The sequence below is a fragment of the Eupeodes corollae genome, chromosome 1, assembly GCF_945859685.1.
Source record: "Eupeodes corollae chromosome 1, idEupCoro1.1, whole genome shotgun sequence".
NCBI lineage: Eukaryota > Metazoa > Arthropoda > Insecta > Diptera > Syrphidae > Eupeodes > Eupeodes corollae.
In genome coordinates this window covers 49,008,813-49,033,713 of record NC_079147.1, presented here as the reverse complement: position 1 = coordinate 49,033,713, position 24,901 = coordinate 49,008,813, and the positions used below count along the sequence as shown (strand labels likewise).

At 37.1% G+C, this 24,901-nt stretch overlaps 1 protein-coding gene across 1 annotated transcript; it reads left to right on the top strand.

Moving 5' to 3' along the window:
* The first annotated feature begins 16,739 nt into the window (after positions 1-16,739).
* Positions 16,740-19,332, top strand: LOC129939551 (eukaryotic translation initiation factor 3 subunit D-1). The gene is made up of 5 exons (XM_056047593.1): positions 16,740-16,813; positions 16,874-17,074; positions 17,434-17,582; positions 17,662-18,435; positions 18,491-19,332. The coding sequence occupies exons 2-5, from the start codon at positions 16,876-16,878 to the stop codon at positions 19,049-19,051; spliced, it is 1,683 nt and encodes a 560-aa protein (XP_055903568.1). The 5' UTR covers positions 16,740-16,813; positions 16,874-16,875; the 3' UTR covers positions 19,052-19,332.
* The last annotated feature ends 5,569 nt before the right edge of the window (positions 19,333-24,901 follow it).

Sequence of the window (24,901 nt, the reverse complement as noted above, 5' to 3'; positions counted from 1 at the left end):
CCAATACATAAGTTGAAGAGAGTTGGAGGGTTGTTAATGATGAATATGTGGTTCCAAAGAGAATTTGTAATAAGTCACACATTATGAAAGATATTTTGTCTACACTTAAGTGACAGTTTTATAATTATGTTAATAAAATTTTCATAAAAAAAAGTATAGATTGGCGATGTTTATTTAAGCTTTACTTTCAAAACTAAAAAAGAATGACCCTGTGCATCATTTAGGTCTGATGGATACATGCAAAAATTGTGTATATATTTTTATATATATTTTAAAAGCATAGGACTGGAATTCAACATTGTTAAACCAATTTTTTTTTTCAGTTGAAAATCTCACATTTACGAAAATGGAACGCTTACAAGGCATGTAAACTGTCAAAACCTACTGCAAAACTGCGGATTTTTCCACAGCCACATATCGTTCTTTAAGAGAAGGTTTACATAACCGTCCAACTACCCTAGCAATTGTTAAAAAACAAAATTGGGTTCTGAGAATCTTCAAGTAATTGAAGAGAGGCCATTACATCTGCGGGTGTGATTGGACCTTACTTCTTCGAAAATGACGATGAAACGACTGTCACAGTCAATTCGGAGCGTTATGGTCATATGAAAACCGACATTTTTTGTGCCTGCTATTGTTTACCAACACCTAGTATATTCTAAAGATTTTTCCATAGCTTATGACCAGCCAGTCTGGCAAAATCCTCGTTTTAAACCCTCCCAGTGGGTGCCGGGCGGTAATGATCACCACAGTTGTCTTGTACGTTGTCAAGATGGAGATCAGCTAAGGTCAGGTTGAATTGCTGAAGTTTCCTACTCCTTAATAGTAGCAATGCAATTTGACCATAGATACTGTGTCCCTAATTTCAGTGGTGGTGTGAGCGCCTTATATAATCCGTGCCGAAGAATGAAAGGCTGGGGGGCGAACCAGTCGCTAACGAGCTCATTCGGATGCCTTGGCAGGATCCGTCTTATCTTCTGCCTTACCCGGGTATATCGGCTCTGCCGGGGCTGACCTCTTTTTTCCGACCTACTCGGGGGACCGACATTCAAAAACTTTCATAAAATGGACGAACTAGACATGACGAACGTAGAAACATCCACAGACTTGGAGCATGAACTCTTGGCCTCCAGCCAGGAGACTTTGAAGGCGAGCTCATTTAGTGCCGGTAGTTCCAGCACTTTTGAGCAACCCAAAACCACAGGAAGTAGTCAGTGCTATTCATAGCACTCCTATACTTCCTAAACCGTATACAGAACCGAAACCCAAAAACCATCAGAAGGCGCTTTTCTCAGGAACCGCATCAAAACGGCCTCTCACATTCTTGCCAAGATTGCCAAAAATGAAGAAGGAGTGATTCTGGAGAGGGACGCCCAAGATAAAATAAAGTACCAGAAGGTTGTTGATAAATACAACAACCTTCTGGCCAACCGAGAAAAGGCCGTTAAGCGAAACAGATCTCAGGTAGAGCTCTGCAGGTCCCAGAAAAAGAGCAAGCTTGACGACCGGACAAAGCCAGTGAAAGCACCATCTTCTGGACGCAACTGCGTACTCTAAGTAAGGTTGTCAGAGATGACCTTCACGTAGCAGTTGTGGATGAGCTTTCCACAAACAGCAAAGGTCTGCTGAACGTGTGGAACTCTATCGAGGGCAAGCTCTCTGAGATGGTGTTTTCATACACTATCACAAACAGTGAGGGCCCCTACCCTAGTTTTGACTCTGGCGAGATGCTCAGAGGGTATAGGGTAATTAAGTGTGCGGACAGGTTTTCTAGGGATTTCCTTAGTAAAAGCATTGCTAAGGTTAGCAATGACTGCGAGGGCTTGAAGCTCAAGCTTATCGCAGCTAAGGACATCCCTAGACAACCGAAGGCTTGCATTTGGTTGCCGCTCATGAGCATAAAGCCAAGCGGACAGGACCTGATCCGCGGTCTTCAGAGGCAAAATCCGCTGGCACGATTGGGCTGTAGTAAAGGCAGAAGAACCGCAGAAGACCAGCGCCTCTTACCTTCTGAGGATTAGCGAGGAGAGTCTAGGGGCTCTGGAAAAGGCCGAATACAAACTCAATTTTGGCATAAGGAATGCCAAAATTAAAATTCTGCAGAGTCGGGGAATAGACACCGACAAAGCTGATGACAACGTCGAGGTTGACGATGTTATAAGAAGAGTCACAATCCAAAGCAAGTTGCCGGGCCCCAGCTCCTCAGCTAAAAATAATTAAAAAACGCGCTTAAGGTCATCCATATTAATCTGAAGCACTCTAAGTGTGCTTTAGATAATCTGAGAGTTTTCCTTAGGGAGGAAAACTTCGACATTGGCGTTATCCAAGAACCATGGATAAACGGCCTCAAGGTGCGAGGCCTCCAAGACAACCAATACGACCTCTTTTATAAAACCGCATATCAAGACCAAGGTAATCCCAGAACTTGTATTTTAGCTAAGAAACATTGAAAAGGTTTTTTATGTCCAAATCTAAGCACTCCCGATCTGACAGTTGTCAGATTTGAAGATAAGAATACACAGGGTTTGCTGTTGGTGTCTTTTTACTCTGCCCATAATGCTCCATCACCTCCGGAGGAGGTGTGCAAATTCATAACAGAAGCTAACATCAAAAAGGCAAACGTTCTGATCGGAGGCGACGCAAATGCTCGGCATACCCTTTGGGGAAGTTCTGTGATCAACGAACGAGGTGAGTCACTTTTTAATTTTATTATTGAAAATAATATGACCATTTGTAACAGAGGCAATACTCCCACTTTCGTCTTTCCGAGCTCGGAAAATTATGATGGATGGGAGGATGTGCTTGATGTTACTTTAGTAAACAACCGTAATTTATTAGTGGAGAATTGGAGAGTTTCCCCTCTGAATTCGTTTTCGGATCACAAGTGGATTCTTTTTCAAATTAATTTCGAGTCGAAAAACCCTCTGCCTTACAGAAATCCCAAAAGAACTGACTGAACGAAATTCAGTCAAATTTCTAATTCCAAACTTAGCAACTTACCGAATCTCACTAAATCGATAGGAGACCTTGAATCAAAGGTGAAAACCTTTGAAACTTCTATAAGAAAAGCTTTTAGAGTCTCTTGCCCAGTTAAATATAGCGGTAATATCCTTCCTTCTTGGTGGAATGAAGAACTGTCCAGTCTTAGGAAAATGACGAGGACAATTTTTTAATATCTGCCACAAACATAAGTTTTACCAACCGTATAAAGACTCTCTTAAAATTTACAAGCAAGCCCTGTCATCAGACAAAAGACAAGGCTGGAGAGAATACTGTCAATCAATCGAAGACATAAAGGAATCCGCAGGGCTCAGTAAAGTTTTATCGAAGGAACATTGTAATCCTTCATTTCTAAAAAAAACCTAATGGAACCTGGACAGCCTATCCAGCTGAATCTCTTGAGCTACTGATGAAGACGAACTTTCCGGGTTGCGAGAACTAGAGAAAATATTTTGTGGGCCATCAATATCGGGTTCCGGGCCATAGTGGTATCGTGGGAAATGAACGGGCTGACGAGCTAGCCAGGCAAGGATCGGCCCTTCATAGCTCACTTGCAGGAATGGTTAACATTCCTCTTGGTGCTTTGAAGGTTAAAATCTTTTCTATCTACCAAACTGATTCAAACCGAAGGTGGATCAATTTACCCAACTGCATTATAATTAGGAAGATATGGCCCACCTATAACAAAACCCGTACAAACGATCTTCTATGCAGGGCAAGGCAAAACAAAGCCAGGATTGTTGCGGTTTGTACCGGACATTGGCCTATAGGAGTTCATGCGGAGAAGTTGGGTATTCCTACAACACCTTTTGCCGTAGTTGTAGTGACCAAAGAGAAAGTGAAACGATAATCCATTTCATCTGCAAATGTCCTGCTTTGGCAAACACTAGAATGAAATACTTTGGAAAAGCATTCTTTCAAGAACTTGATGAGCTATCTGAGACAAAGATTAGAGACCTAATCTTTTTTCTCAATGCGACAAAATGGCTCTAACATAATCGCTATGAAGCTTCTCTATAAATCTATACCTTTCAATCAAAGGTCAAACGAGTTTTTGGTATCAAAACGGCGCACTACAGCGCTAATTGGATCTCAGCCTAGGTTGCCTGGAGATCGCCATTTCTACATACCTACCTATGACCAGCCAGAGAAGGATTTAGTCGAGAGGAATAATAACATTTTTTTGATTCCCTGATTTTAAGCACAACTTTGTTTCTCAAATCGTTATAAGCTCGAAACACTTCAAGTCTAAAACGTTTCCATGTTTTATATGCCGTATTGCGTTGATTGATTAGTATTTTTATATTATTAGTAAACCAAAGAGAGTCCTTGAACCTAAAGATTTTTGTTTTAATTGGGAATGGAACATTGAAAATTAAGTTTAAATTTTTCTGAATAAATACAAATGGATCATTTAAAACTCATCTTTCATTCCTACAATGCTACCTATTCTTGATTGGAAAATGTTTACCTTAGACTTTGCCGTATTTATCAGCAAATTCGACCTGTCACAGTATATACTTAACTTATTCATCATAAACTGTAGGCTTTCCGGTGTGTCAGGAAGCAACAACAAGTCGTCAGCATATAACAAAAATTGTATTGTTAGTCCTCCAGCTCGAATCCCAAAGCATCCACTATATCAGTTTAAGCTATAATATCCATACCACTTGTATTCTTTGCTGTATCACTAATCAGTGCAGCTATCTTCTCTCAGAACGTATTTATGTTAATATATCTAAAAGAAGACTTTCAAATAAAATACAATTTTTAAAAATGAACAGATAAAACTTCATTTAAAAAAAACGTTAATTTTTTCTTCCATCTTCTATCTATGCATAATTCACGTCATCTTACGATTACTTTTAAAGATATAATCGTTTTTAAAATGAAGTCTTCTAAAGATTCAAGGTACGAGTATATATCTACTACTCCTCCATGCGTACAGCTCTAGCTGCATGTAAAAAGTTTTCTACCTGCCTTGTTTCTTCGAAAACATTTAGTAGCTATTGTCAAAAGTTGTTTTATGTACCTTGGTACACTTTATGCAGAGATAAACATTCCTTCCAAAGTCACCCTTCAAAAAACTTCTGTAAGTATACGATACACCATCAGAAGCCAACTCATGCAGAAAGATTTATGGCAACAACGCTAATCGATTTCTTATATTATTTTGTTTTAGTTTCCTTACACGAGCTACATAAAGACTTCTTCAAAAAAGTTTCCAATAATACCCAGAATGCACAGAAGCACAGTCTCAGAACTAAGAGTTGTACGTTACTTGGGGTACTTATATGTTTTGTTCTTCAAGAATAATAATACTCGTAATTGTGCTTGCACCAGTGGCATATTCAAGCAACAGGAGAAAAATAAACTTTTTAATGTGGTATCACATCAAAACGTTTGTGGTGAACTTGTACCTGCAAACCAAAGGATAGGATAGGTAAAATTTAAGATTCGACATCACACTAAGAACACGGAAAACTTTTTAAAATTCGATTGAGATCTCTTCCACAGCATAGTTCAATAACTTAAGCCATTGTTTTGCAAGTACTTTGTTGGGAAAACTGAAAATTGACAAAAAACTTAATTAGGAAACTATACTCTTGCCTTAAGTATCAGAACTCAGAACGTTGGGTTTGAGTTTTGCCTTGAAACTAAAAAAAAAATCGAAAAACAAACGAATTAAAAACAAAAAAAAACATAATGATAATAATTATAAATTAACAAAGGTTTTACGGCAATTTATTTTTGATAGTCTAATAATACAGCGATACCACGCCTCCTTCCTCTGAGTGATTAAGGTATAACATTATTTTCCTTAACCATTCCTATTCTGTAAAATCCGTAATTTTCATCATTCTACAAGAATACAGTGTTCCATATAAACGATATCCAATACTAGAAACGTGGGTGTTAAACACGCCCCTGAGTAAACAATGTTTAGATTTTGTTTTTTGTAAATATGCACACCAACCACTTTTATAAAAAAAAAACTTGAGTGGCAATTTAAAATGTTTTGTTCAAATCTTTTATCTAAAATAATTCCTGCTCGTATATCCTCAATTCCAAAGTTATAAAAAAACGATATATATTCAGTTGTAGACTTTTATTATGGATTAGGCTGAACAGCCGATTTGATTGAGGCATTGCCCCAGAAACAAACAAAGCTCTGTTAATAGCTTTACACATGGTCGAAACGATTTGAACTAAAAGTTACACATCTAATTATGTTTGTAAAACTTTAAAATACGTTCTTAGTTTAAATTCGAAATAAACATCGGCACTAAATTTCTAAATTTTCAACAAGAACTATTAAAATTGGAATCCAATTTCAATGCCAATATCAATTAATTCCGAAAGCAGATATTGAAAAACTAATTTCTTACGAAGTGAACTGGAGAATTTTAATTTGAAGAGATAAATAGAACTACGAGTACTTCTTCAATACTGTTAAGTAAAAGGTGTTTTTTTGTTTTATAAGTGCTGTTAAACTTCAAGTTAGTAACTCTATTTTAACTGGTGGCCATTTGTCAGCTGTCAAGTGATTCATTTTATGTTTGGTAATTTGGTTTGGTTTAGGCATTTGAAAAATTGAAGCCACAGGATCAAAACAGTTTTGTAACGCGATGTAGTTCACTTTTAATTGAATTGAATTGAAACAAAACCGCCATATTTTGAGTCATGATAATACTCAGTTATATGCTGAGACAGTGTTACATTCACAAAAAATAACTGTTAGGTGTGCTTTATGAGTAAGTTTTAACAATATTGCTCAAGACTTCTTTAAAATCAATGTTGTCCAGAACGTATCTATTAATTGGGACCACTATAGAGAAATGATTACTGACTTTTAAAGTGCAGAAGCTGTGAGCTTTTCAAAGTTCTTTACCTCTAAGAAAACACAACCTAAATACAACCACAAGAAACCCCCCATAAAAGTGATTCCACCTCTTTAGCTTTACTTGCCCCCTTGTAGGTTTGTCGGAAAAAATTATAATTATTTTTTGAAACGCCATCTTTTTTTTTTATTTTATTATTATAAATTTTGACAAAATAAACAAAATTCAACATTCAAGTTGACAAGTTTCGTAACATATAAGTAACATATTACACCAACTATACGTTGGTTTCTAGTAGTCCATTAAGGCGTGTGTTTCACGCCTAATTTTAGGCAGTTTTAGTAATTTTTAGTCCAAAGTCGTTCCACACTTCCAAAGGTGCGCTACTTCTTACAAAAGAGAGCACGCGTGAGAGAGTAAAACATTTACCTTTTTGGCGGATTTAGTTCAAAAAATTTCTTCTGGCGATTTCTAGGCTGGCTGTCAAATTCCATTTGACGTTCACGACAAGTAATGACAGAAGAAAAAAAACTATTGTTTGAGGGTTACCTAAGTAACTCCTTTATTAACTGCCCATAGGTCCGATTTGTCGAATTAAAAATGTTGACATTTCTCGTCATTTAAAGGCCTTACATATCTAGTAGGTTAATGACTAGAATAAATCAATCGTGTTTGTTAGGCAACCTGTCAAACCAAAAACATAAGTTTTATATTTCTAAATTTTCTGATTAACAAAGCTGGAGAATGAAATATAAACACAATGGCTGCGTTCAATCTCGTATTGGAAAGGGTATCTCGTATAGGTTGACTTTAAGATATCTTGTTGAACGAGTTGGATAGCTGTATTGAGATAGCTGTCAAAAAATAAAAACAACTTTCAGCTGTTTACAAAAAACAGAGAAACATTTTAGCTTTAAAGTCAAAATTGTTGTAAGATAAAACATTTAATGGATAATTCAACTGATTCGTCGGAAGATGATGAATTGATAAGTGCGTAGCAATTTAATAAATTAGAGATAACCTTAATCTGTAATCTATTTTAAATTTCCTCTAAGCTCGATTGGAATTCTATACGACTGCCATTTCTTGAAAAATTGTTCTTCGCCGGGTTTTTGGGTCTCGGAGCTGGTCCTTTCTGTTTCTGCACTCCTACAAGAAGATTAGAATGTTTAGTTTAAAAAAGTTTAAAAAATAGACCGTAATCGTAGTTACCTTCTAAAATTCGGAGGCAAATAGCTTCTTTTCATTGTCTGTTATGTACAGAACATCAACAATCAACAAATACATACAACTTCGACTAACATTTTGTATCTTTTTGTTTACCAACAAATAGAAAAAGCTGAAATCAATTTTCAAGTTTCTTGAAATTCAACCATGTGTTGAATCATCTGTTCTGTCAGAACATGAACATGAACATACCCCAGAAATGTTTGGATACCTTTGGATTCCTTTTTTGACATTTCAGCTGTTTTCATCAGCTGTTATTTTACACCAAAACACTAACAAAAAGGTATCCGGATGCCCTTTCTGTCTGAGATTGAACGAAGCCAATGCTCTAATCATTCCCAACTAGCAGTCATATTAGCTACATATGTACATACATACATATGTTCTTCTTTTCATCCTTTTTGAATTGTGCGATAGAGAATTTTTGAGAAATCGAATCATAAAAATCATGTTCTCAGATTTCTGACAACAAAATTAAGAAATGTTTGCTGATAAGTCCAGAACTTCAGATTTGATCTTAAATCAAAAATAAATCAATTTATTTTGTCCAATTGAATGCAAAAAAGGGGACATTTCTGTTTTGACAGATCTACATTCATCAAAAATTAATTGAATTACATATAATAAACCCCATAAAAAGATCGATCAAGATTCTGTTTGCTTTCAGAACTGAGTTTTGGGAATTCTTTTGCAGTCAACTATCGACATTGTTCAGCTATTATTATCATAAAAAGTAGCTCTTCTAAAATTGCATTTTCGACCAAAATTGTGGTCTTCTTCCAAACAATTCGGATCAAAGTCGGCGAACAAACGGCGTTGTCTATGGTCATGAACTTTGAGCTCCTGGGCCAGTTGTATCTTGTAGAGGTGTAGGCTTAAGTCCCGATGCAAAATTCACTAAGTTGAAGTCTGGAAAAGGCCTAATTCTTGTGCACGGAGAGGAATTGACTGCTTCCTCGGGTTCTGCTGAACACTTTCACGGACAGTGGCAATGTTTTCGGCTGATCTTGCGTTCCTTGAGCGTACGGGTTCTAATTTGGCCACCAAACTTTGAAGAGTCGACTATGAAGGGCCACCACGTCCACCGTAAAATGGTCGTAATGCACGCAACGTTTGCACTATCGAACACTCATTTTGATAGTAAAGTCATATAATTTGAACGTACTGTTCAATCGAGTAACTTGCCATGATGATTTGACATAAAAAACTGAATTATAAACAAAAGATTTGACAGATTTCAATAAAACAGAATGGCGGCCGGTGCCAAAATCACCCGCGCCAATTGAAAAACCCTTTGTTATGAGTATGATTCAACCTTTTTCTGGGTCAGACCTGTCAGGTTAGATAAAAAGAACAGATGCTGATAAGCAAACGTCAGCAAATAATTTGTCGGGTTTTCATAGAATTAACATTCATTTCCACCACAGGTGGATTTGAAGCAGTCAATTCGACCGGCTACTGCGGCGACATTAGCGCATTCATTATTTTCACTTAAACTTTTACATACAAAACTTCAAACGCCACCTAGTGGCTGAGCGAACTTAAAAAATATCTTCTTCACGATAATACTATAGGTTTTATATACAAAGACGACATCATAATTCCCTTAAATAATTGTGTCATCGTTTGCAGTTATTCCAGAATTGTATGCTTTTGATTTTTGTTGATGTTTCAATAGAACAGAATTAAAATAATAAGGCAAGTGATGGTGGTTAGGGTGTCTTTTTGTTGAAGATAATTCGGTGTTAGAAAATACTGAGGAATGTGCAATTTTGTGAATGTGAGCATTATGTTCATTTTTGCTTCATCCTTAACCATTAGAACTCGGAGCTGGTTTATTAATCCAAAGAGTGTTTGTATACCATCTAGATCCGAATAAATTGTTGATGCTTTGTTTTTGGCAACTTGTAAACTTTGAATCAAGCTGTGAACTGCTTTACTCCATACAAAGTACATTTGTGTTTTTAGACTTTCAGGTACGTTACTACGAATTTGACCGAAAACGCCAGCTAGGGATGAAAGTTTTTTTCGATTGTTTTGATATGTGGTGTTTCCAGTTCCGTGAGGAGTCACCCAAAGTCCCAGATATTTGTAAGATCTTGGATATACAGTAGGGTGGAGCAAGAATGTATGAAATTTTTTTTTTTGGATTGGAAATTCTAATAGGGGGGCATTGGTGCCTTATATTAAAAGAAAAATAAATGTAGTTTATCAATTAATTTGGTTAAGATCTTCTGCCCCCGCACTGACTTCAAAAATCAAAAGTTGATACAAGATTTTAGTAAACAGATATGGCTGAAAATAGTATAAGATAAATAGATAGAAAACATTGTCCAAAATATACTCCTGATGATTAGAATTTTAATTCAATATAAAGAAAACATAAATTCATTCTCATAACAATATATATATGTATGTATTTTAAAATTAAGATGCTTGAAAATCTCGTTTTGTCTCAAACTTAGGCATAGTCTTCCGTGATTCTATTTTGGCTTTTATTGCTCCTAGTCGGGACTTTTTTGTGTACTGAGAAGTAGCAGCTTCCGTCGTCATCTTTACAGCTCGTTCAACAGCTTGGGTATGGCACGGAAGCCGTAAAAAGAACACTTCACCGCCAGATTCCACGATGCTCCGAATTTCTTGGTCACACAAGTTTTGCATAATCGGTGGGTCAGAAACCTTTCCTTGCCAATTTATCAAATCGATATACGTTGATGCATTGAAATTTATAGGAGGCACTTCAAACATCCTTGGTGTTGAAGACCGAGGAATACTGCGAGCTTTTAATATATGCCGAGCTGCCAGTTCCCTAATATGTTTATTATTATCTGTTACCATGCCAAGAAGAATGTTTTCTGGATGCGCGAAATAACCATTCTGGAAGATATCTTGAAGCCATAATCATGTTAAAAAGATGTTGTGTACCATCCTTGCACGATGGTTTATTTTTGATGGAGAACCAACATGGCGCGTAAACCTTAACAACAAATGTGGCCAAAGTGATCAAGTTTTCCGAAGGTTTCTCTGTTGTTACATATAAACGCATTATGCGGTTGGCACGGGTGAGCCAACGCGCATGTGACATTTTTCCTGGAGATTTATTTGACAGATCTTGTGGGAACTCACCTGATAAAACCGCTGCCACAATCTTTTGCAAGTACTGTTGATCTGTACTTAAATCTTTAGCCATTTCTGGCAAAACATTCCCTTTAATACGTAGAAATTTTTGAACAGGTAATTGTTCACAGGTTTCTAGTGCTTTTCCCAAAGGTCCAGAGTAAGAGTTAGGTCCCGAAGTACATCCATCAAGATGTTGAAATAAGTGTCTTAATGGTAGTTCATTCATGTGCAATAAACATATTATCCATTGAAGTGGTTTTTGAAGTTCTGTCTCAAGTAGTCTGATAATACCGCCGTACTTTCCTGTATTCACATTTGTACCATCACAACCGATAGCCAAAAGATGATGTTGAGGAATCTCTTCATCTGATAGGAAACTTCTTATTGCAATTTCTACTTCTTTGGCCGAACCAGTCTTTGGAACTACGTATCCCATGTATATGGATCCTGGCTCTTGCAGCAAAGAGATGTGCTCTTCATAAATAGTACTTTTGCAGATTTTCCCATTTTTTTTATTCAATTTTATGGTTTTATCTTTTCTGCCATCAAAATATAATGCAAATAATTCTGCAGTTGTGTTTTTGTTCATTAACTTTTCTCTGGCTTTAGATTTCTCTCTTCTTATTTTATGTCTGTCGATGACCCCGACTTCAGACCCAATATCAAACAAAACAGACGACGCTATCGCTGCTGCTGCTCTATCTGATACTCCATACCTATCACATGTCTTTGATAATGTAGGAAAATCAACGCTTGAAGAAATTATTCTTTTTTTCTCAGGAATATGTTTTTCCTTGGTCTGAATGAAGCTATCGGTACTTTCAGAATTTTCAGACGCTGACGATGAGGATGTAGAAGAAGTACTAATCTCCAAAACAGCAGTCGTAGAAGTACTACTTAAAACAGTAGTAGTTTGGTATTTCTCTCGAGTCTGTTTTCTTTCCAAACTCTTTCGCAGCCTGTTAGTGACAATAACATCAATTCCACCGATTGCCATACTTCGAACACTTCTTTGATCAATTAAAAATGTTTGTTCTTGTTTCGGAACCTTTTTTTCTTTGGGGCAGGTGCAGTGATTGAATTCTTTGCATTTGCATGCCGTAATATCAAAAAGAAACTTACCGCTTTCCTGAAATTTTTTTAATTTTTCTGGGGAAAGTCTCTTGACAGATTTTAGTAAATTTTTGTATTTTAAATGATATGCTTTCAACATCTGTATGATTCTGGTTCTTGTTACAGTCGGAATAGATGCAGATCGCCATATATTTTCTATTTTGGATGTTACTGTAGCTGCTACTTCTGGAAATGTGGGCTCTTTTGCAGTTTCCAATTCGAACTTTAATTGATGTCTCGTCCATTCATAGCACTTTATTGCATCTTCATAGGTAGGCAGAACGTTTTCTTTTATATCACAAGTATCACCAAAAATAGGGCATTTAAATACACTTCGAGTTCTTTGCATGTTTCTTTTTTTTGTAAAGAGTTTAGTTTAATATTTATAAAAGACAATTAAATGACTGATGCACACAGAAAAAAAACAGCGAAGTGATATGAAACAAAAAGCATGGCTAACTTGATTTTCAAAAGAAAGGTTTTTAAATTTAAAAGGGTAAAACAAGGAGACGTTCTTAATAAAAGTTTCAGTGTGATTGCGGAGGCAGTTATCGTTACCCAAATCGAATAATATTTTGGATTCATATATTTAAGACTATAAGGCAACTTTTTTTTACTATTAGATACCAATAAACAAACAAAAATTTTTTGCTCCACCCTAATATACAAACACAAAAGAGTTGGCCGAAGTACACAACCTTGTGATACCTCCATCTCAGCTGGTTGCTTATGGCTTGTACATCCGTCCAAACTTATGTAGTGATATCGATTTTCCATGTCTTCACATGGTAATACTAAAATTGTGATCTAATAGATCAAGCTTATCATGATGTGAAACGATGCTTTAAGTCGGGTTGTTTACAAAAAAGTGATGGATTCTAAAATCTATACGTGTAGGAATCTTTTTGTTGACATTAAAATAGTTGTGCGAACAAAACAGGTTTAGATATTTTAGAGCTAAATTGTCTTCAATAAGAATATCAATATTGAAATCGTCTACAATCATTGTGTTTCGTTTAGAGATGATTGAGATGTTTTCTTCGAGAAAGGAGAGAAATTTCTCCTTACACATGATATCAAACGAATTTATATACTTTGACATTTGCTACACAAATACTACCGCGTAATCACTAAAACGATGTTTAAATTCTTCTGGGAGATTTTAACGCCAACATTGGTAAAGAAGGCATCTTTGGTAGGTCAATCGGAAGATATAGCCTACACGACATCACATCTGGAAACGGACTCAGGCTTATCGACTTCCTAGCCGAGAAAAACATGGTGTTGAGTAGCACTAGATTCCCGCGCCCAGATATCCACGAAGGTACTTGGCGGTTCCCCGATTATCGAACATGCAACCAAATCGATCATATTGCTATTCTAGCAAACTTGGCGTTAGTACGTACAGATCAGCCAACATAGATTCCGACCATTGGATAGTTGGTGCTAAACTGTGCGTACTAAAATATCCATGGAAGCTCTTAGGCGAACAACAAACACGAGGAGAAGATTCAACGTTGGAAGACTGCAGCAGGGGGATACCGCCAGTTCCTTTGCCAACCGATAACCTAGAGCTTGCGAGAAACCCTACAACGGAGATGTGCCCAGAGACCCACTGGCAACTTTGCAAAGAATCTGCAGAAAAGGTGTTAGGTTCCTCATAGCCGCCACCAAGGAACCCCTGGATCGACTCCGAAGGTGCTCAGGCAAACAAAGCCAAAACGGAGACATACAGACTGTGGCAGCAAATGAGAACACGATCTTCTCGCCAACCCTACGTCGACAAGAGAAGGGATAAGAACCGCTTGTTCAGAAGAAATAAAAAAGCCCATGAGCAGCGTGAAATCGATAAGATCCAGGGATGTTTTAACAGGAACAGACGCGGACTTTTATAGAAGAGTAAAAACGAAAACAATGTGATTCACTACCCGCCCTGGAGCCTGCAAAGATAAGGAGGGAAATACCGTAGTCGAGACGCAGTCAGTGCTAAAAAAGGTGACCACCTTCTCTGCGCCAGCCAAAGAGGCATTAGCCTTTTAAACATCGCATACAAGATCTTGTAAAGCGTATTATGTGAACGCCTGAAGCCATTTACTGACGAACTTATTTGCCCTTACCTGTTTTGCTTCAGGTCTGGAAAAGACCCAAGAACATAACATCGAAACACACCATCTTTTTATCGATTTTAAAGCAGATTATGAAAGTATAGACAGGAACGAATTATACTGTGCTATATAACAAGTTTTGATATAACTACCAAACTGATACGACTTATCAGGATGACTTTAGAAAGTATTCGTTGCTGCGTCAAAATTGGAAGAGACTCATCCGAAATCTTCAAAACCACCTTCGACAAGGCCATGCGCTGTCATGTAGCTGCTTTAGTATTGTTCTTGAAAGAGTGGTGCGCAAACCCAACGCCAATGCAAGCGCCACCATTTTTTTAAAAATCCACACAATATATTGGATATGCAGATGACATCGACATTATGGAGAGAACCAAACGAGAAGTGACGGGTGCCTTCTCTAATATCGAGTCTGAGGCGAAGAAAATGGGTCTTGTCATTAACGAGGACAAAACGAAGTATTTACTGTCGTCAAATAGAGCCGATTCACACCGTAGACTTCGTCAAAACATGACAATTGACAGGTATGACTTCGAGGTGGTAAACGAATTTGTTTATCTAGGCACTGCTGTTAATTCTGCAAATGACAGTGCGGAGATCAAACGTAGAATTACTCTTGCTAATTGGTGTTTCTTTGGCCTAAGCAGCAAAGGAATAAGGCCCTACCGCGAAGTGCCAAAGAGACACTGTACAATACCTTAATCATCCCAGTCGTGTTGTATAGTGCAGAAACATAGACCCTCTCCCAAGCGGATGAAGGATAAAGGATCTCTTAGTATCTTCGAGGGAAATGTTCTGCGTACGATCTATATTCCGGTTTGTGTCGACAGGAAAAGTAACATCTGGCGGAGAAGATATAATCATGAGTTAAACGAGTTGTACAACAACTTGCCACTGGTCAAAAACTGCGTGTTCAACTTTTAAGATTGCTAGGTCATGTCGAGTGAATGAACATCACAGCTCCAGCCCGCAAGGTATTCAACGCTAAGCCTGAGGGAACAAGAAGCACTCCGGTGGAGTGATCGAGTTGAGGTCGGCGCATGTCAACTTGGTATTCGAAACTGGAGGCAGCAAGCTAGAGACCGAGTAAGCTCGTGAAAGTTATAACTTTATGCCGAGGGGCACAACTGGAGCGTCAACTAAAGTAAAGTAAAGTAAGAATTAAAACTTTTGATTAAAGCTTCAAAGTCATCAGTTTCATTTTGTGTGGATCTTGCATTGATATAAAAGATCTTGGCTGTGATGTGTGTGAACATATCAAAACTAGCAATGTTATCATGGAGAATATTACGTGGGGAGAAGGAAAACTGATGCGTCTCAAAAATCATTGGAAAAATCAATGTTCCGAATCTGCTTCACGTTTACATTCTCTGTGAGGTGCCAAGTACTCTTCCATCTTTTACCCAAGCCAATGCAAGTTTTTTTCTCTATGTCAAATATTTCACATTTTGTTAATTATTTAAGATACTAGACTTCTTCAAGTGGTTACCCAAATTTGAGAAAAGCATTCCCAATCGATTAGTACAGAAAAAAATCACTGTTCCTAATGTGTGCTGCTATAACTATACGCCGAACCTTAAATTTCGTTCTCCAAATTTCTGCAAATAGTTTATTTGTACATTATTCACATCAAATAAATTGAAATTCCCGACTTCAAAGAAATTCATTAAATTTCCCTTTGATGTATGAAAAACTTCCACTTTCTATAGAGTTCCCAAAAAAACGCGTATGTCAAGGAAATGTCAAAATAAACTATGTAAGCTTAAGATACCTGTTGACAGGCGGAGTGTAAACACTCGCACATTCATTACGATATCCACCTTAAATCTTACGTTTTTAAAACTTATTACATATCCAACTTTAGCTTCGATTTTACCCTTGCGATATCCAGCCACCATTTTGTATTTATCCATTAAAATACTTCTTTTATATTCATATGCTGGAATGGTAAAGTCGTTTCATCTAACTAGATATTTAAAACAAGTTAAAAAATACTTAAATCTAAACATTGTAAGTAAAAACTCCTACATTTAGTAATTGCATTAATGTATAATTAAATTTAATAAAGGATTTGTTACCATCTACACCCTTAAATTGCGATTGGTTAACAAAAAGTTTAGCTGACGGCCCACTCAGCCGTCATAATACCAAATTAAAATCAATTCGAACTTTACTTAATTTCTTGAACCACCCTGCAAATAATTTCCCCTGTTTTGTACGCCATCTACCCATCAAAAACTGTACTAAATACACCTGTCAAATTTTAGATTGAAATAAAATAAAATTATGTCTGGCAATGTCTTCTCTTCATCTGTCATTGTCATTCTTTTCCCCCGTTAACTTTTCTGAATTTGTCACGTCAACTTTTTCAGAAAACATTTTCAAGTAAAAATTCAAATCAAAATATCAAAAAAATTCGAATAAAAGTTAAATTAATAATTGCAGCAATGGGTGAACCAATATCTACCGCCACAACATTCCCGATTTTCGAAAAACCCGTACTTCAGTACAATGAAAATGGGTGGGGACCATGCGAGTTGCCCGAAACATTTAAGGATATGCCCTACCAGCCTTTCAGTAAAAGCGATCGTTTGGGTAAAATCTGTGATTGGACTGGCTCATCGGCTAATGATAAGAAATATCAGAGTAAGTATTGAAAATATCAAGAAAATTAACAATGAACAGAAAGAAGTCTCGCCGAGAAAGCTTAAAATGAGTTCTGAAAACAAAGTGAGGTTAAAAACGATGCGAAACCGTGCGTCGTGTGTTTGCTTGCGGTGGTGTCGCAAAATAAAAAGTGTAGCCATCTTGGCAAATTTCCCAGCACCAAACAAATTTCACAACTCGCATCTGTCAAAATTAATTTGTAAACAAAGTTGAAAAAGAGTTTAAAGCCGGCAGCCTTCCTGGGTTTCGCTATTTTTAGCTTCTCGAGACTCGAGAAGCATGACCCACCTGATTGTTCTTATGGTTGAAGTTATAAAATATTATTTCTTTTTCTTTAGGCAAATACCAATCGAGCTTCGGAACAGGCAGTCAATACGCCTACTTCCATGAAGAAGACGAAACGACCTTCCACCTGGTGGACACTGCGCGTGTACAAAAACCACCACATCAACGTGGTCGCTTCCGTGGGAACTTGAGGAACTCGAGGTTAGTCTTTTGCATTTCAAAATTTCAAATCCAGTTTTGTTTTATTGTGGGCTCTCCTTTTCCTTCCTCAAAACTGATTCATGCACCGGGGACGCAATTCTCGTGGTGGGCTCCAATCTGGTATGACCACTCTGGGCGGAAAGAATGTCAAGTCACGCGATAACCGCCGTGGAATGGGCAAGAAGTTCGGAATGCGTAACGCTCCCCCAAAGATCCGTGATGCTTCCGTGGCTGTCCGTGCCGACTGGTTGACTGTTGAGTCCATGGACTTCCCACGTCTCATCAAGTTGTCGCTGCCAAACATCAAGGAGGGCGAGGACATCGTGACTTGTGGTACTCTGGAGTACTACGACAAGAGCTACGACCGTGTGAACGTCAAGAACGAGCGTCCTCTTCAGAAGATTGACCGTATCGTCCACACTGTCACCACCACTGACGATCCAATCATTCGTCGTCTCTCGAAGACCGTGGGTAATGTTTTTGCCACTGACGCAATCCTGGCCACCATCATGTGCTGCACCCGTTCCAACTACTCGTGGGACATTGTTGTGGAGAAGTTCGGCGACAAGATCTTCATGGACAAGCGTGACAACACAGAGTTCGATTTGTTGACCGTAAACGAGACCTCAGTCGAGCCCCCAACAGATGACGATGCATCCCCCAACTCTCCCAGGAATCTGGCCATCGAGGCCACCTTCATCAACCACAACTTCAGCCAGCAGGTTCTGAAGACCGGCGAAAAGGAGCCCAAGTTCAAGTTTGAAGAACCAAATCCTTTCATTGGAGAGGACGAGGATGTGGAGATCGCCAGTGTGGGCTACCGTTACAGGAAGTGGGATTTGGGTGGTGGAATTGTGAGTCGGAGGAAAAACTCTTTCATATCCTTTGTTATAACAATTTTTCTTTTAGGTTCTTGTTGCCCGCTGTGAGCACGACGCCGTTCTACAAACCCCCAACAATGAAGCTCAATTCCTTACCATCAAGGCCCTCAACGAATGGGATTCGAAACTGGCAAACGGTGTTGAGTGGCGTCAGAAGCTCGACACCCAACGTGGTGCCGTCTTGGCCAATGAACTGCGCAACAACGCCTGCAAACTGGCCAAGTGGACCGTTCAAGCCGTTCTCTCCGGCTCCGACCAATTGAAATTCGGTTATGTTTCTCGTGCTCACATTCGTGATCCCTCTCGCCATGTCATCTTGGGCACCCAGCAATTCAAGCCCCATGAATTCGCCACCCAAATCAATCTGAGCATGGACAATGCCTGGGGTATTCTGCGTTGCATCATCGACATTGTCATGAAGCAGAAGGACGGCAAGTACTTGATCATGAAGGACCCCAACAAGCAGATGATCCGCTTGTACGATATTCCCGATAACACATTCGAGAGTGATGGTTCTGAGGAGTGCGACGATGACAATGAAACTTTCCAACCCGTTTACTCGTATGGCAGCAGCAGCAAAAGGATTTAGATTTCCGTAACTGGATTTTTTAACCTCTCTTTTTTTACCTAAAAACATTTTCAATTAAAATTAAATAAAATACAGAGCAAGAGAGATCGCAATAGTTTTGTAAAGGGGAAAAGTGGAGAAAGTGTTTTATTGGAGACTAAAAGAAAACAATTTAAATAAATAATATTGTGTTTTTATACATCCTGCGAACAAAACTTGAATTCATTATGATTGTTTGTGACAAAATTAATAATTATTCAACAGCCTATATCTTCTTCAATAAAAAACATCATAGGAGAAAATTTTGTTGTTTTCTTTTTTTTAACTTAAACTTAAACGCCAATATTGCGAGCGTTAATCTTCCTACTTAATTATTCTCTTTTACTTTCCAAAATTAAACCCGACGAATTCCCATGAAATTTGTATTCGTGTTTACAACTAAAGCTAAGTAGGTATACGCGATTGGATCTTCCTGTGTTGGCGGACTCATTTGACTTTCAACCAAACTTATTTAAGTATTTGTACGATAAGTATGTTCCAATAAAGGCAATCTAAATCTAGTTGTCCCTGGTGGCAGTAATAAGATGCCAAATTTTCAACTAATCTGTATTTTGCCATTTCTTTCGAAGGGCTCTGAAAAAATTATGTTTAATCAGGTTTTTGATAACATTGAGTTCAATAACTTTTTGTCTTCATCACAATCAGATTTTTGAAAGAAAGTTGATATTCGACAAGCGTTAGATGCTAGAAAAGCAGAAAACAACGCCAGCGCTAAGATCAAACGATCCCAAACTTTCTATCGTTTGGAGAGAAAAGTTTTTTGCGTGATCTACGGTCCCGTATGCATAGAAGGGGAGTGGAGGAGACGTAGACTTAGCCAAAAGGATAAAAGTGCAACGACTGAGATGTTTGGGTCACGTAGAGCGCATAGAAACCAATGCTCCGGCCCGGTAAGTCTTCAAATCTACACCCACAGGACAACGCAGTAGTGGAAGACCGACGATCAGGAAAGTGACCTCTCCCAAATTGGAGCGCTGAACTTTAGACATCTAGCTAGGGACCGAGCTAGATGGAGAAGTTTGTTGGGTGACGCATTAGTTCACGCAGGACTGTGGCGCCACCTTAAGTAAGTAAAAAGTCAAATGCTGACAAAGTACATTAGGCCGAATCCGAGCGGCTAATTTGAGAAAGCACTTTTTCATGACAAGAATTACCCTTGAAGGATTTGTCATTTTAAGGTGGCACAGGCAAGGATTGAACCCAAGACCCCTTGCATGACAGTCCAACGCACTAACCATCATGCCACGGGTACTACAAAGTACATATGTATCTTATTTTTCATTCAATTCTCCAATGCTTTTGGCTTTGATTTGCCCTCTGGTGCTTTAAAATAAAATTGTTGGAACTTTAAGTTGACAGCTCAAAAGAGTCATTGGGCAGGTTCAGACAACATAGGGGACTTCATTTGTAGTCAACTTCATTCTTTGAACGTATATTTTGACCAAGGCGGCAAGATAACTAGTTAGTTTTTCAAATGTCATGAATTTCAAATTCAAAACTTTACTTCCCAAATCTCTACTTCAAGTTTATAGTACAAAAAGTACCAACAAAATGACTGTCTTCTCAGGTAAGCTACATGTCCACTACGATTTGTATTTTGCATTGTAAAGAAATATTAGTTATTTCTTTTCCAAATTGACAAGGAAGCCTTTTACAGAAAGCATTAACTAAAGTTGAGGAGAAAATAAATAAATCATAAAGTGATAAAGTTCAGCTTTTGGGTGAATTAAAAGACATGATCTACTGTCATTTTGATAGAAAAAGACTTGACTTAATAGTTAGGGAGATTTTTCTTGACTAACTTTCCAGTCAACTTTCTATTAAAGTTGCCTTAATTGGAAGGTATAATTTTTTGGCAGCTGGCCAATCAAATACTACAAACTTGCCTAACTTTCAAGTCCCTTATGTCGTCTGAACCTGCCCAATGGGCAATTTCAGGCAACATGAGGGACTTCATTTGCAGTCAACATCATTCTTTGAACTTAAACTTTGAATAAGGAAACTATTCCAAATTCAGAACTTTACTTCGCAAACTATTCAAGTTCATAGTACAAAAAGTACCAACAAAATTACTGTCTACAAAACACACCTCAGGAAAGTTACAAGTCCATCACGATTTGTATTTTTATTGTAGGGAAATATTCAATGGCGGATCCACGGGGGGGGGTCATAGGGGTCATGACCCCCCCCCCCCCCCTGGGAGATAATTTGTTTGCTTTTTCATAGGAATTCCCTTCAATTCAAAACTAATCGTATTGCGTTAATGGATATGACCCCCATTATATTTTGAATTATTTATTTTGTATATGAAAACAACATTTGTTTTTACTTCCTTAAACTTTGTTTCTAAAAGTACTAATTTTGACTGAAGATTGGACCAAGAACATAATATGAATCGGATATTCAGCCCTATTCCAAAAACACAGCACAAATTCATCAACTTTTGACCAATTGACGATCCAGGGGGGGGTCATATGAGCCAAAAAGCTGATACAGTTAAGTTGTATAAGTAAAGATTTCATTTAAAGATTTATTAGTAATTCAACGACATTCACCCAAAAGTCGTTTGCTGTCAAAAACAACTCAAAGTTTAATTTTCGCTCAATTTAGAACGCGAAAAAACTTTAGTCATGCTATAAATTATTTTCATTAAAATTTTTTCTAAGAAAAAGTGCAAATATTCAGGTTCTTAAAAAGAAACCTTGAATAAGAGATCATCAATTTTATATTAAGTTGACTTTGAATTCCTTAAACTAGCCTCCAATTTTATTATTAAATTTTTTTGACACACATAAATAGTGATTATTGAAGTGATTTTTACTGCGACATAATAGGAACAATATAGCTAGTTTTGCATTAGTGAACAATTTCAAACTAGAGTTTTTAATCAAATATGACATTACGACGGTAGAGAAGTCGAAAAAATTGGGAACCCCGATTCCTTCCGTCTGTCTGCCTTTCCTGGCCCCTACAGTCCAAACAATTGTGTTGATTGAAATTAAGATTTTCAGTTTATTATTGTAAGGATATTTTATTATTTTATTAATAAAAAATAACAGCAGTCCACACACAAATTTTTTGCTTCAAACATGTGATTTTTCTAAAACTTTCTCAAAAGTTTGTGTTCTTAATTTGGCTTCTTTCTACAAGAAAAACATATTTTCGTATTGCTCCAGAAGGGTACCCCCAGAAGGGTACCCCTCAAAAAAATCTTTATTTTGTTTTTAAGTTTTCTCAAGAACTAATTTAACGATTTCAAAATTCTTCTTTTTCTGTTCAAGCTCTTGTCAATGATTAAATTGATGATGATTTTTTATGATCAAAAATATATTTTTTTTATTTTTAATAAAATACTAATTTTGTTTACAAAACTCGATATCTCAGAAAGGGGACAACATTTTTTTTACGAAATTTAAATGTTCATATATTTATAAGCTCTTTATTAAGTGCTTATACTAAAAATATTTTTAAGACAAATTTTAAAATGATCTTCGAAAAAAATAAGTTAATATAGATTTTTTGACAAATAAAATGGCATTTTTTTTTAGAAGAACTTATTTTGGAGGTACATTTTTAAATCTTAGAATATAGGCAATATTTTTAAAAAGACTTTTTGGAAGAAATTATCAAGTTCTTGCGACCCAGTCGTGCATTTTATTTCTTTTAAAATTGGTTTTCTGTTGAATACAAACGATCTTAAAAATTAAACAAATCTACTTTTGAAGTCAATTTGCTTGGATGCTCTAGAACCGAGATTCAAACACGAATTTCAATATCACTGTCCCAAAAAATCAAGTGACACTTTTGTGAAACTAATGGCTAAGTGAAAAACACAATAAACGTTTCATATCTATTGATTCAAAAGCTTTGAATCTCTTGAGATTTGAAGTGAAAAGAGATTCTGAAACGTGTAATTTGTAAGTGCCACACCAACGCTTCTTCCTAACTCATTTTTTTACCTTAATTTATTTTAATTTAATTTTTTAAAGAAATGATGATTAATTTCAATTTTCTACATTTCTGCATGAAATGCACCAAAAACCGTCTAAGCTATTGTATTTTAGCTCTTAAATATGGCATATTTAGACAATTGTTCGAATCTTGGAATGCTTTCATACGAGTCATCTAAATAGTTAGACCATAACTTGCTGGACAACAGTGTTCTAAATAATTTGATAACTAAGCAATTTTAAAATTTTGTTAGCATCCTTTACAAAACATTAAAGAACATTTTTAAGCGGTGAGTAAAAACTCATCTAAGTGTGTGACCCCCCCCCCCCCTGATGAGAAGTCTGGATCCGCCCTTGGAAATATTACTTATTTGTTTTCCAAATTTACAAGAAACCTTTTTACAGAAAGCAATATGTAAATGAAGTTGTGGAGAAAATAAATAAACCATAGAGTAATAAAATTCAGTTTTCAGTTGAAAGAAAAAAACATGACATAAGTTGACTTTAGTTGCTAGTACACTTTTCTTGACTGACTTTCTAGTCAAATTTCCAACAAAGTTGCCTTAATTGGAAGGCAACTTTATTTGATTTTGACAGCTGGCCAATCAGATACTAGAAACTTGACTTACTTTCATGTTTCTTATGTAGTCTGAACCTACCCATTGGGACCTGTTCTTTTCAGTTTATTTATAAATGAAGTTGTAAATGTAACTGTACATTGTCAATAACATCTTTATCCTGATTCCTTGTAAATTTCGTATTCGTTCCATCTTACAATCTTAAAAATTGCAGTTGTTCATATTAACGAAGGTTTGAGGTACATTTATGACTATAAGTATACTTTTGAATCCGGTTAAATCACAAAGCAAATTTTATTGTTTTGTTATAAACGATCCCTAAGCTTATAACATAACAATTACGTGGGAGGATCATGTATAGCAGGTCATCTATGGTATTTATGTGCGGACTGAGACGTTTGTGAAGAATTTCACCACCTTAATTTAAAAAATTAATTTTCGCGGGTACTGCCTCTCGCGAGGAATTGACAAATCCTTCATGAGTAATTCTTGTCATGAAAAAGTGCTTTCTCAAATTAGCCGTTCGGATTCGGCCTAAAATTGTAGGTCCCTTTCCATTCCTGACAGCAGTACTCGCACACAGGAATGGTTGCGAGTTGTAAGTTCACAACGGACTGTTTCGCCATCAATTTATTTTATTCACCTTTAGATAATAACTTCTTTGAGTCGGCGGGGCATAGATACCACAAGGTTATTTGTAACATCGGAAGATATTTGGGACCATTCTCCAATTAAAGCCTTTTTTAGGTCATCTTTGTTATTTGTGGTCCTTTTTCGAATTTGCCTGTACAAATGATCCCATAAATGCTCTATGGGATTAAGGTCCGCTGATTGTGGAGGATGATCAAGCTGTTTTGGAGTCATACGAAGCAACCATTCTTTAACAAGTCGCGATGTATGCTTAGGATCATTGTCTTGCTAAAAGATCCAATTGCTAAACGTACCTAATTTGTTTACGCTAACGCTAGGTTGCAGGTTATTGCTCAGGATATCAATGTAGTCTTCCTTCTTCTTAACTTGCCATAGGAAGTTATTGTAATGGGTCCGATTTGTCAAATTGAAAATTTTGACATTTATCGATGTTTCAAGGTCCCTAGAGTCGAAATAAAAGATTTTTAGAAAGATGTCTGCGCGTGCGTATGTACATACGTACATACGTACGTTCGTACGTCCCTATTTCGGTACGTTCGCGACGTTTTTTTCGTCGTCCATAGCTCAAGAACCAGAAGAGATATCGATTTCAAATACATTTTGTTATACAGATAATAAGGCAGAAAGATGCA